Source organism: Achroia grisella, unplaced genomic scaffold (assembly GCF_030625045.1).
Source record: "Achroia grisella isolate CSIRO2021 unplaced genomic scaffold, CSIRO_AGI_Agris_v1 utg918, whole genome shotgun sequence".
In the NCBI taxonomy this organism is placed as follows: Eukaryota; Metazoa; Arthropoda; class Insecta; order Lepidoptera; family Pyralidae; genus Achroia; species Achroia grisella.
In genome coordinates, this window is record NW_026713067.1 from 3,079,084 (window position 1) to 3,092,510 (window position 13,427).

General features: G+C 34.5%; 1 protein-coding gene across 1 annotated transcript; it reads left to right on the forward strand.

Annotated features, from left to right (window-relative positions):
- Nucleotides 1-35: 35 nt before the first annotated feature.
- LOC131853962 (E3 ubiquitin ligase Rnf121) lies at nt 36-8,999 on the forward strand. The gene is made up of 8 exons (XM_059205061.1): nt 36-178; nt 263-297; nt 913-1,054; nt 2,733-2,887; nt 4,411-4,639; nt 6,134-6,236; nt 7,224-7,356; nt 8,098-8,999. Exons 1-8 carry the CDS (start codon nt 146-148, stop codon nt 8,216-8,218), a joined length of 951 nt encoding a protein of 316 aa, XP_059061044.1. The 5' UTR covers nt 36-145; the 3' UTR covers nt 8,219-8,999.
- Nucleotides 9,000-13,427: the final 4,428 nt, after the last annotated feature.

Consider the following 13,427-nt stretch of genomic DNA (forward strand, 5'->3'; position numbering starts at 1 on the left):
AATCAAATTTCTGAAATTCTGGGTATAGTTATATACTCTCGCAGATTGTTGTACATTTCTTTTATTAATTTAATAAAACAATTTGTTGTAATTAATGTAAATATAGTTAATAATTAGTAGATAATTTAACTTTGTTACAATAAATATGGATCTTCATCGCCCCGTTGATCCTAATAAGGTAAATTATTATCCTGAAGTATCTTATTGATAAGGTTGTATTACTGAATTATTTGTTTAATAAATTATTATTGTTTTTCCATAGACGTATGAAGAAATGACATCAGAAGAGAAATTAAGGTAAGATTCCGGTCGGAGTGTAAACATACATAAAAATTCGTATTACTTCTTATCAATCTAAAACAATTTATTTTTATTAGGTTAAATATATATGCCTCTCACAAATAGTGTCAGTACTAAAAAAATCAAACAGTAACAGAACAGTAAGTGTCTCTGTATATCTCTATGTTAATTAGCCACTGTGCTAATTGTATATATTATATTGGGTCAGTTGATAAATGATAATAATATCTCAAGTTGGAAGTAAGGTAAAGTCCCCCAATATCTTATAACATTACAAATCTTTAAATTTATCAGCCTGTATTATATATATAAACCACTCTTGAATTACTCTATCTATTGCTGAAAACTGCACTGCGTAATTTAAAAGATATAAGCAAACAGACAGCTACTTAGTTTTATACTATACTAGCTACTGGCCATGGCTTCGCACAGGTGTACATGTATTATTGTATATATAAACTTTCCTCTTGAATTACTCTATCTATTAAAAAAAAAACGAATTAAAATCTGTTGCATAGTTTTAAAGATTTAAGCATACATAGGGCAAACAAGCAGTGAGAGTGATTTTGTTTTATGCTATGTAATGATGATAAAGAATATGTCTGTGTTCAGGTATGACCACCAGAGATTACACGAGATGCATCGTGGCCATGAGTCTATGCACACCACAATGGTACTGATACTGATTGCGACAGTCATCCTCGCTCAAGTCATTGTTGTGGAATGGAAGAAGAGGCATTATAGGTCTTATGCTGTGAGTATTTTACTGCTCCCTTATATTAAATTATATAGTAAAAATACCTCTTTATTGCACATATAACAAGCAGAATAAAAAAGTACATCAAAAAGTATTATAAAAGGTTCAGAAGTCTCTTATGGATGACATGGTAGAGAATATTTACATGGAAAGAGAATTTAGAAAGGGCTATATTTAAAACAAGCATTAAACAAGCATATGGCTGGCTATAACTAGGCTTATGCAATCTGCAGAGTCTGCCAAACTGAAGAGGAAATGCCGCTACACATTCTATGTGGTTGTAGCCCACTCATGCATAAACGAAATATCTGCTTTGGAAAGTTTACACTCTTTCCCGAGGAGATAAAAACCATCGCTCCTAAGAATATCTTCAATTCTTGTCCCTGACGGGTCTAGGTAGCGAACCTTGAAAAAGGGCGAGCACAATAGATCTATGTAGGTTGCAGTACTACAGGTGCTACAAACATCTGACAACAGCCCAAACAACCCAATGAAAAAAAAGGGCTATATTTAATATACACGTATAGATGAACATACATTTCATGAGCATAACCTATTCACTAATACATATTATACATATACATACACTACTTAATACTCGCCACTTTGTCCGAGTGGTTATTAACTTTATCATTATGTGCGAGAATTGAACTGACAACTACATAACATATGTAAAACCAGTGTGCTAGACGGCTAATCCACCAAGATAGGCAAATATACCGATAGATAGATCAGGGGCATAGCTATTGGCGTATTTATTTCACAATTGTTAAAAATAAAAAAAAGCAATTTCTTTTTTCCCCGCATAGTTCAAAAGTTGGCAACACCCTACATCGGTTATGTCGGGTTGCGGGATTTCCCCGTTTAAGTAATTTACTTCATAGGGCTTGTCTATAGAGACAGAAACTTTAGAAAAACTAAACTTATCATCTATAAATGATTTACTAAACAAGTTGTAAATATAAAAAATGAGATAGTATAGAAAAGGAGATAGTATATTTAATTTGAATTGTTCGTAAACAAATTAGGGAAAAGTGACAGATCATTTATGTTGAATAAATATTTCTTTTGATATTATACATTTGTTTTTCTTTTGTGAGAAATCTTAATACTTCCCCAAACAAATTTTTATACGGGGCCATGCCAAGGCAATGCTTCTGAGAAAGATATTCTATTTTTTTAAACGTAAAAGTTAATGTTATACTTTCTTGCTCACGTAGTCTATATAAAATAAATCGTAGACCTATAACAGTAATAAGAAAAACCATTATGACCTGTTATTTATATGAATCATGAAAAATTCCCTATAGAAGTCTAAATTTAGCTGAGGATGTATAGCATGAAATAAACAAACGGCAGCGTTTATGTTACAAGCTCAGTAATTTCAATTCAAAACACTTATTGATTTCTAAAAACTCTATCTATCTCTATTTTTTTCTTACTATATTATTATTATAAACTCAATAACGTGAATACATATATTCACGAGGATTGATGGATGTTTATTACTCTTTCACGCAAAAACTACTGAACTGATTTTGATTAAACTTAACAGTAATATAGCTCACACATCAGAATAATATACTATAATTTAAAGAGATCTTGTGTACATTGTGTGAAATATAATGATAAATGTCAGGGTCAGCTAAAAATAAATAATCGTTTTCTTTTCCAGTTCTTCACAATGATGGCAATGTGGTCAATACCAGTGGTTCTGAGCGCCAGAAATCACTGGTGGAGGTTTATTATCATATGGTCTATATTTACACTTCTCACTGCTCTTGTTATTAGGAAATCGACACATAGACCAATGTCCGTTACGACACCAAGGTCAGTTGTTTCTCTTCATACTAGCTCTCTTATGTTGTAGACATGGGTTATAAATATATACTTAGACTTAGGTTATAAATATATACTTAGGTTAGGTTGTTGTTTTAGGTTATAAAGATCCAGAAGTCTAAAAAACTGAATATAATAATTATCCCTACACTTGTAATATTTCTATTGACACTAACATAGATTTAAGTTAAGTATAAAATCAGTCTACGTCCCGACTCCGCGTCGACTGTACGCGTTATTAATAAACCATGTGGCAACTACCAATAAACTCAATAATGTACAATAAATAGTACAATCATTTTACCTGTATACTCACTACCTACATACTACTATAAACAATATATTATGTAGCGCCAACTCATCACAACATATATAACGCTACAGTGATGAGGATAACCACCACTCTACATAATAAAGATGCACTAATTCAGCTATATGATATTAAAAATGCAGTAAAAAATTAATAAAGTAAATTAATAAATCCTTTTAAACTCATGTTTATTGCTCTTTATCATATATATAAAATTCTCGTGTCACAATGTTACCATACTTCTCTGAAACGGCATGACTTATTTTTATGAAATTTTATATGCATACTCAGTAGGTCTGAGAATCTGCTATCTATTTTTCATACCCCTAAGTGATAAGGGTTGTCCACTCCTAACATTATTGTTTTGTTTTTTGGGCAAAATTTTTTATTTATATTTTTATTGTTTATGTGTTATTAAAAAATACATTCGCCTTTCTATCATAAACCCTTTATATAGCGTTATTAATTTATATGGCAAAATAACGTTTGCCGGGACATCTAGTTTACCTATATTATTAATCGGGTCTTACCACGAATAAATTTATGGTAGAAAATGCATTTACTCTCTCGATGATTCGACTTGGTTGCTCTAGTCGTGGTCACGATTACTGGAATAACAACGATGTCAGTGTCGGTAGTTGCCAGCAGTTTATTCTACTATTATTACTAGATTGTCCAAAGAAAGTGTTAAGATCCGGTTAACAATATAAATAACGGTAAATATTTAATTATTTCTTTTAGTTAATTTCTTGCCACTTGTCTAGTACTTATAACAAAAGCTCTACTTACCTTGTGACTAGATTCCGTTGTGTCCAGAGATATTATTATGTATACATCTATACATAGAAATAAAATTGGAGTGTCTGTTTGTAATATTGAAATAACCTTTTTTTACTGCATGCATATGAATATAAATATTTACCTTACAATTACATTTTTACATTTACATTTACAACAATTACATTTAAAATTTTTGTCTGTCTGTTTGTTCCGGCTAATTTCTGAAATGGCCGGACCGATTTTGACGGGACTTTTATTGGCAGGTAGCTGATGTAGTAACTTAGGCTACTTTTATTTTACAAAATTATTTAATTTTAGGAAATAAAGTTAAGTTCTACGCGGACGAAGTCGCGGCTACAGCTAGTTATTACATGTTTTTTTTACGTTTGGTGACCAAACATTTTAGATAAAATGTCCATTTCAGATTAGTATACAAATGGTTCTACCTCATATACAAAGCGAGCTGTTTCTTCGGCGTGGTCGGTTATGTGCTCATGATGCTAACATTCCTCGGGTTGAACATACTCTTAGGGTACAAACCTCAACAGTGGATGGACGTAGCTCTCATGTTGCTTTTCTACGGGTTGTACTTTGGTGTATTAGGCCGGGATGTTGCCGAGTATTGTACAGACAAAATGGCCGCTACGATTGGGGTAAGTGCCAATTATAAATGATTATAAATTCTATAGGTATCACTAGCTACTCGCCCCGGCTTCGCTTGGGTATACATGTATTATATATATATATATAAACCTTCCTCTTGAATCACTCTATCTATTAAAAAACGCGTAGTTTTAAAGATTTAAGCATACTTAGGAACAGACAGCGACAGCGACTTTCTTTTATACTATGTAATGATGTACTTTCACATAATATGCATGTATGGGCATGGCATTTGGCAAATATTGCTGACCAATAATATTTCATATAACATCTATATCAGGGATGTTAAAGAGATCCGTAACCGTAACCGAATCCGAAATAAAGATTTCGGATATTATCGGATAGGGGCGGAGCCTAATGGAGACTCGTTATGTAACCATTTTATTAGCTACTTGTATTTTACTTTTGAAATCCCTTAAAATATTATCTTCCGTAACCGAAATTATCCGAAACTAACGGATAATCCGAAATAATTTCATATCCGTATCCGTATCCGGTATAATAATAATTCATATATCCGAAACCAATATTCGAAGCCGTATTCGAAGCCGTATTCGAAATTTCATATCCATAACATCCCTGATCTATATCTACTGTACCAATATTTCGCAAATAAAAATGGCCGCTACAATTGGGGTAAGTGCAGTTATAAATTCTATATGTATCATCCCTACCTTCTTTATAAAATTGGATTGGAAATCAAACCGACGAAATAAGCATTTGATCGGTGGTCTAGCGGTCTAGCACACCGCTTATGTCCGATGGTCGCGGGTTCGATTCCTCGAACGGCACAAACATTTGTATTCACGAGTATGATTGTTTGTGTCGGTCTGGGTGTTTTCTATGTATTATATGTATGTATTTACGAGAAAAAAATATCTGTGTCCTTCAGTTCAGTTCAGTTCAGTTCAGTATCAGTTATCTAGTACCCATAACACAAGCTTTAGCTAGCTTAACTTGGGACTAGATGGCGCTGTGTGAATTGTCCTGAGATTATTATTATTATTATTATGCATGAATAGTACCATAGATATCACATCATCATCATCATCATCATCACGTCATTGTAGCATTAGTGAGTTGTCATTCGGAGGATCATAATCCTCCGGACGTCATTCCTCTGTACCTTTAATTTTACTATCTTATCTCACCCAATCAAATCACATAAAGTTGCTTGGCGGCTGAATTAGGTGAGTGATAAAAATCGTGTAATATTTAAGTAAGCCATGTCTTTAGTCTTTTATATGCAGTCATTTGGCTTTATCATTAGGTACGCTAGCCCTTAGTGGAGGATGATAAGATGAGCATTAAGTCAGGTTCATCGTGGAAAATTCACCAGGAGCTTATTCCAATGGTTTCCAGGGGGAACCTTGTGAGGCTATTAGTAAAAATTACTACTAATCTAAAAAACTCGTCTATAATAACGTTATAATAAAATTTACCCATATTTGTAAAATAAAAAATAATATATATTGTTTTTCCAGTACTACACTCAAGAAGGCATGCCGACTCGGCAACTCGAGAGCGACGTGTGCGCAGTCTGCGGCAACAAATTACTTGTTGACGTTAATGAAGAAGGTGTTTTAGGTAATTTTGGTCCTTTTTACGCAACAAGAATTGCAATTACGGAATCCTATGACGCTGTCTCGGAAATATCAGAGTCTACGTACTTTTTACTGTCAGTATGATGGCTTCGGTGATCTAGGGATTTTGCGTGCAATAGTCGCGAGTTAAATTTTCTCGATAGAGAAACATTTGCAGTGACAAGTATGATTGTGTATAGTGGGGCTCTGAGTATTCTCTATATATGTAATTACGAAATAAAATAGCTTATTTTGGACTACTATTGGGATTAATTGGTACTCTCTGCCCTCCCGGTACAGCAATCGGAACCTATCGGATCATCAGTCATATCGGGGCAACCTGACAACTGACCGACTGTATATTAGCAACCTAAGATCATTACTAGAAAAGTCTTTTAGACTGTCAATTGTAAAAGGCGTATAATAAGTAGGAACGCGCGCGTGACGTAGTTGGCGCCTCCGATCGATCCTCCGTCCAATTCAAACGGAGATGGAAATTGCGACGGCCTGTACCGAAAGGTGCCCTCAGACATAAGTCGTATCTGACAAGCGGGAGTTGGACTACAGCTGCTCCATAAGTCCTTCCGCGTTTTGGAGTGCCATCTGCACTCGCCCCTTATCGTTCGATGAAGCTGTGCGGCCAACAGCATTAGAGTAGTCCGAAAAAAGACGAATGAATCAAATACGTCACTGTTTTTTCAGCTGGCCTTTACATAAACACAGAACGTTAGGGGGCGAGTGCAGATAGCACTCCAAAACCGCGGAAGGACTTATAGAGCGGATGAAGGCCAACCCGCCTGATGGATACGACCTTTAGTCTGAGGGCACCGCTAGGGATTCGAACTTCGGCTCAGGCCGTCGTAATTTCGATTCCCGTTTAAATTGGATGAGATCGATCGGAAGGGAACATTCATTTGTAGACTACAGTAACCGTATACATGTTTCCCACTGTTGTTATAGAATAATAATATTTTAACATTATATTTTACAGAGAATACATACAAATTGACGTGTGGTCACGTGTTCCACGAGTACTGTATACGCGGCTGGTGCATCGTCGGCAAGAAGCAGATGTGTCCGTATTGTAAAGAGAAAGTTGATCTCAAACGGATGTTCACTAACCCGTATCCTTTTACAAACCATACATTTTTCTTTTCGATTTCTTATTGTAAGTTTTATTGCTAACTAGCTCTTGTCCGTGACTGTGTCCTGGAATTTAACTTCTTTTTATTAAAATAAATAAAATTCTAATATAAAAATAGTAGTAAATACTCCTTGTAACATTAGTTATCTGCGAGGGAAAATTCATCAGAATCAGTCCACCCGAACAAACTGAAAGACACAAAATTATTTTAAATTGATTTTTTTATGTAATAACCGTATATACTTTCATTGGCATTGAGAGAAAAGCAGACAATTTGAAATTACAAAAAGACACAATTTATCCAAAAGAAAATCTCAATATGATTGTATATTTTTGACTATGGTTATGCTTTATATTTCCCAAAACTGATCCGATTTTGAGTTCTATTTTGTTGTAGGTAAAGTTTATTTTTATGGGCTCGTTCATTATTTAGTGGTATTCTGCACTATTTACTTTAGCTGTGTTTTTATAATAAACGCTAAATGGCGTTAGTTACTGAACAATTTTAAACACGTTTCTCTATACAATCTTTGGTAATGTGTATTTATTTAGAACAATTAGTTAAGGAGAAACCCGCACGTTTCTAGATCATTCTTCTTGTGATATATCTGCATTCCGAATGAGTGGTAGAATAAAAGAAAGACTATTCAAAAGTGTTTATATTAATTTGATTTGATGAAAATTACTTCTATTCTATTCTATCACCTTAACATCATAACAGCTGGGACCGACCCCATATCTTGTACGGGCAGCTATTGGACTGGATCCGATGGTTGGTTGCGTGGCAACCCCTCATCTTGTTCCTCGCTCAAGGTATCAACTGGCTCTTCGGACTAGAATGAGAATAGCTATACTTGAGAATTGTTGTGTTTTGTATATGTTACCGAGTGATTTGTAGATCAAACATACGACTGAGATGTGATAACTGTAAGTTCTATAGATCATTTTCTAAAATTCCTTACGCCCCTTTTTTCATAAAAAGGAAATCTATAAACTTATTTTAACTATTATAAAAATAATATTCATTTATTCAGCATAGCATAATACAGAATGAAAATATAGAAAAACTTAGAAGCTAATATCGTGCTATGAGCTAAAAACGCCTCCATTCAGCTGGTGCCTCAGAGTGGGTTATAGTTATCACTTTCTTCCAAATTAAGAAAATCTCTTGAAAGAAAAGGATAGGTAGAATTCTTTATTTGCATTATACAGTAATGAAAAAGCAGAAATAATAAAGATGTACCTGTTTAATAGTTGAAATAATTTTATTAGATGATGACTAGTGTAACATACAATAATATTTAATAAAAAATAATAGGCAAAAAAGAGGAAACATAAATATAATAAGTTAGCAGCTATTATATAATCTAAAAGCAGATCCTTACTTTACTTAGTAATATATTAGTATGACTATATTATTTATTTTACTGCCAGTTAAGATCTAAAAGGCTGCTGATACACATACGGTTATCAATATGGCTAGACTAGTGCTTATTGGATTCCATCAAACTTTTATCACATTCGAGGCACAACCAACTGTATATCACCAGCCTAACAGAGCTGTCCAAAACGAGCTACATGGGTTGGCGGCTTATTTGTACGGTTCGCGGACTCGCCTGTTGTTAATAATGTTTTTTTTTTTATATATAATTATGAAGTAAAGTCATACAGTCTAGTAGACATCATCCAATACTGGTGCCCCGCCAGCGTAAATTGTTAGCGTAGGCTATTTATCTAAAAAAAATCGGTTTATTTTCGACACTATTGATTGTGTTCGAAAAAATATGGTAAAAACAGCATTCGATAGAAATTGAGAGTAAACCAACGGAGTACATTAACACGTTGACGACCGTATTGAAAAATATTATTTCTCATATAGCGACCGGATATTTTTTAATAATTTGAGGACATTATTTAACCCCTAGATTTATTTCAATTAATATGCTATCTAAATTCTTAATTTAAAGTGCCCACGGGTTAATTTACTGTCGTTGCGGAGTGACCCACCGGTGGGCGTGCGGTCTTTAACGTGTTAATATATATGTAATTATAATATAGGCAAAGAACATAATATATAAGTATAAATGTATTTATAAAGTGGAATGTTTTCTACTTGTGTACATAGCTGAGAATACTGTGCGTCTTTTGGTAATTGTAATACTGTTGTTAAGGCCCTAAGGGATCTTCAATAAATTGGACTGTATGTTTAAATATAATGTATTACGAATTTATAAATTAATCGAATAAGAGGAAGTGACGACGCGTCCTTGAAACCGCTCGTGATGGCATTGAAGAGTGATCGCCGACCGGCCGCTGCGACGACCTCGATGCCCCCGCACCTCGATCCCAGCTTACTTACTACGCAATGTATGATACATTGTGTAGTAATACTGTATTTGTGAATTTGTGTTGGTTTTGGAGTTTCCTATGTATTATAAGTGTGTATGTTAATTCAGCTGAAATATAGACCCTACCGCGTTGTAGTCACTGTAAAATTATTTCGACATTATGGGTGATAATAGACTGGTGTATCCGCTTGTGCTAACGGTATACGCTGGCGGGGCACTAGTGGAGGATGATAAAATGAGGTCAGGTCAGTCAGTATATCGTGACATTCACCAGGAATTCATTACGATGGTTTCCAGAGAGAACCGCGTGAAGGTTAGTTTGGCATGGTACAGTACTAGCAAGGGGGTTTTTAGTTCACATTAGTAACAATCCCCTCCTCCGAAATTCGTGTTACAGCTCTAATATTTAGTGTCGCCTATTTCAGCCGCCAAGCAACTAGCTTTATAAAATGTCTCCTGCTTTACGGCTCGGTGGTCTAGCGGTTTAGACACTGCCTAACTTCCGAAGGTCGCGGGTTCGATTCAAAAACTTAAATTAATTACTTATCACAATTTTTTTAATATCGTTACCTAATCAACTGATGGATTAAGGTCCATCCATCCACCAGGTCTCTATCAGTTGGACAAGTTCACAACGCGGTATGGTCTATTTTTCTGTGAGAGAGCGTTTTCGGTCAATGATCGAAAGTTAGTTGTATAGACTCATAGTACAAGCTCAGTTTATTTATAGTGAGACTAGATGGCGCTGTGTACAGTGCGAAGTATGTAGAGATATATTTTATATAGTGGTACAGTACTTCAAGGATCTAATTGAACTAATTCAAATGTTACAGATTAGAAATGAACAGACTTTGAAGGGGAAATAAGTAAAATATTATGCTACGTTTACATTCAGCCGCTTCCCCTGCCACTCGCGCTGCCGGAAATATTAAGGGCAACAACTGTGAGCAGCGCGAGAGTATAAACACGATACTTCCCATGCCATTAGCGCTGCCAGTCGTGCTGACAGGCGCTTCCTCGATTGCCGGTTTGTCGTGCGCAAGTCAAAGGACTGGCAGCGTGTGTTTACATTCAGCCCTCTCGCTCAGTTTTCGACCGGCATTATTTCCGGCAACGCGAGTGGCTGGAGAAGCGGCTGAATGTAAACGTAGCATTAAAAATAATAAAAAAAAATCCATTTCTTTCTTATAAGTTTTGTCTCCTAGATATAGAAAATTCAATTGTACAGATATATGGACTAGTTAAATTTATGACACCCCTATTTTTTCGTGGGGATTAAAAAAAATGACTATTTTTATATCAATGTATGGTCAATTTTAAGAGTAAATTTTATGAAATGACGTTCTATACTCTTGATGTCAGGTCTATTACTTGTTTAGTCAATGTTCATTAGTATCCTTGTTGGAATAAAAAATATGAAGATTATATAATATACAGCAGATTTCATAAATGTCATATTGTTTTTGCCTACAATTTTTCTTTTCTCAACAAATCCGCCATATGTAATTTTACCTTGGTTGTTGTGCGTTCAAGTTATATCTTCTTATATATAAAATTCTCGTGTCACAATGTTAGCTACTATACTCCTCCCAAACGGCTTGTTCGATTTTTATGAAATTTTATATGCATATTCAGTAGGTCTGAGAATCGGCTATCTATTTTTCATATCCCTAACTGATATGGGTTGTCCACCCCTATTTTTTTATTTTTTGGCAAAATTTTGTTTTTGTATTTTTTTATTAATGTCATTAAAAAATACATATAACCCTAAATGTTGACCCTTCTATAACCAACCCCTATTTTTTTATAGCATTATTAATTTATATGGCAAAACAACGTTTGCCGGGACAGCTAGTAATTAAATAAATATGCTTGGGCTCCCTAATATAGTGCTTGTCATTCGACTGTATTTGTCATTTGAATAAGAGCTGAGCTTCTTGTCAATTCTTAGCTTGAAAGCACTCCGAACTGACGGTATATTTGACATATCAGAAGAACCTATATACCTGCATGAATAAAGATATTTACTAAAAAAGGAATATAACCTAATGGCGTAATAGTAAGTATTAATGCAATGATTGAGTTATTTTGTATGCAGATCGTTGTATATTATACAATTTTCGACAGAACCTAGTCCACGTATATTTTTTTTAGCATACGGACAAACGAGCTCGAGAGCTTACTTGATTGCAATTAGTTTACTTTGGTTAAATGTGAAAATAAGTGTGCTCATGATGGTAATCACATGGTGTATGTCTCTGTCTGTCCCATTGCAGTTAATTGCAGTCGTGAATATACTATATTCAATTTTTTTATAATTTTTATAAAAGTATGTCTTACCTTTTATAAACTTCCACAATTTTTTTATCACAAGATTGTTCCATTTTCTATTTTCGTGGTATATATATGTTGATAACTTCATGGTGTATGATATATCAATATATATATTTATATATATATATTACACGCTATATTATAAACAGTATTAATTCAAAATTACAAGTTTTGAAAAATCGCCTTTAAATCTTTAGCTTAAAGTCGATTTTTCAAATGTTTTCTTTTACTTACCTAATTCGTTTTATTATTTAGCGTGTGTAATGACACTGGATAGCACAAGTGTCTTTTGTAAACATAATAAATTTATATATTTTTTTCTTTGTAATGTCATTTTTTTATAACATGGCATTACTTGCTGCCAACTTTGTAAATACAAAGAATTTTTCACTTTATATTTATGTTAATAATGATTAAATACTTGCCTATTAAACCGTTATTTTATTTTATTATTACTACAGTCTACTGTAGATCACTTTCGCTGTCTTTCAGATCTATGCAACGGATTTTATTACAGTTTTTACAGATAGAGTGATTTAAGAGGAAGGTTTATATGGATAATACATGTACACCTGTGCAAAGCCTTAGGCGGGTAGCTAGTTATAAACAAATAGAGAAAGCCGATATTCATATGAGGACACCAGAGGTAGACTAAAAAGTAGTCGACACCGAGAAGTTTCTTTTGTAAGAATGTTTAGCTATACCGCGATATAAGGTAGTAAATTACAGGAATATATCTTCCGGAATGGCATCCCATGATTGACGTGCGTCACATGATAACGTGATACGCGTGCTGTGAACTTTGAAATTTGAACGCCAGCTATCAGCTTGGCGTTCAAATTTCATATTAAAAAGAGGAAAATAAATCCTGCAACTAGAAATTTACAGTTCGGACCTTGTTCTAGAGTGACATTACCAATATATTATGTAAATACAGTAATCCTTATAACAAACTGAAAAACAAAATATGAATTCCGCGTTATATTAAAATGCATAGTACGCGTTTTCTCATATAACACGCTCGTATGACTATTTGTGTGGGGAAGTGGATCGTTAGTAATGTGGACTACTAACCCCATTGCAAGCAATGTACCATGTCAGGTTGTCCTCCACGTGGTTCCCCCTGGAAACCATCGTAATAAATTCATCGTGAATTTACCACAATGGGCTAACTGACCTGACCTCATGCTCATCTTGTCCTCCACTGGTGCCCCGCCAGCGTAAACCGTTAGCGCAGGCAGGTGCACCATTCCACAATCATCCACAGAAAAAAAACTCATTTCTAACCTAACTTATGAACAGCTCCAGTGGATGATGATAACATGAGCATGAGGTTAGCTTATGCTCAGGTTATCATCGTCCACTGGAG

Coding starts and splice junctions, on each gene's coding strand:
- LOC131853962 (XM_059205061.1), top strand. CDS start 146: ATGGATCTTCATCGCCCCGTTGATCCTAATAAG. Junction 179..262: donor GCCCCGTTGATCCTAATAAG/GTAAATTATTAT, acceptor GTTTTTCCATAG/ACGTATGAAGAAATGACATC. Junction 1,055..2,732: donor GGCATTATAGGTCTTATGCT/GTGAGTATTTTA, acceptor TTTCTTTTCCAG/TTCTTCACAATGATGGCAAT.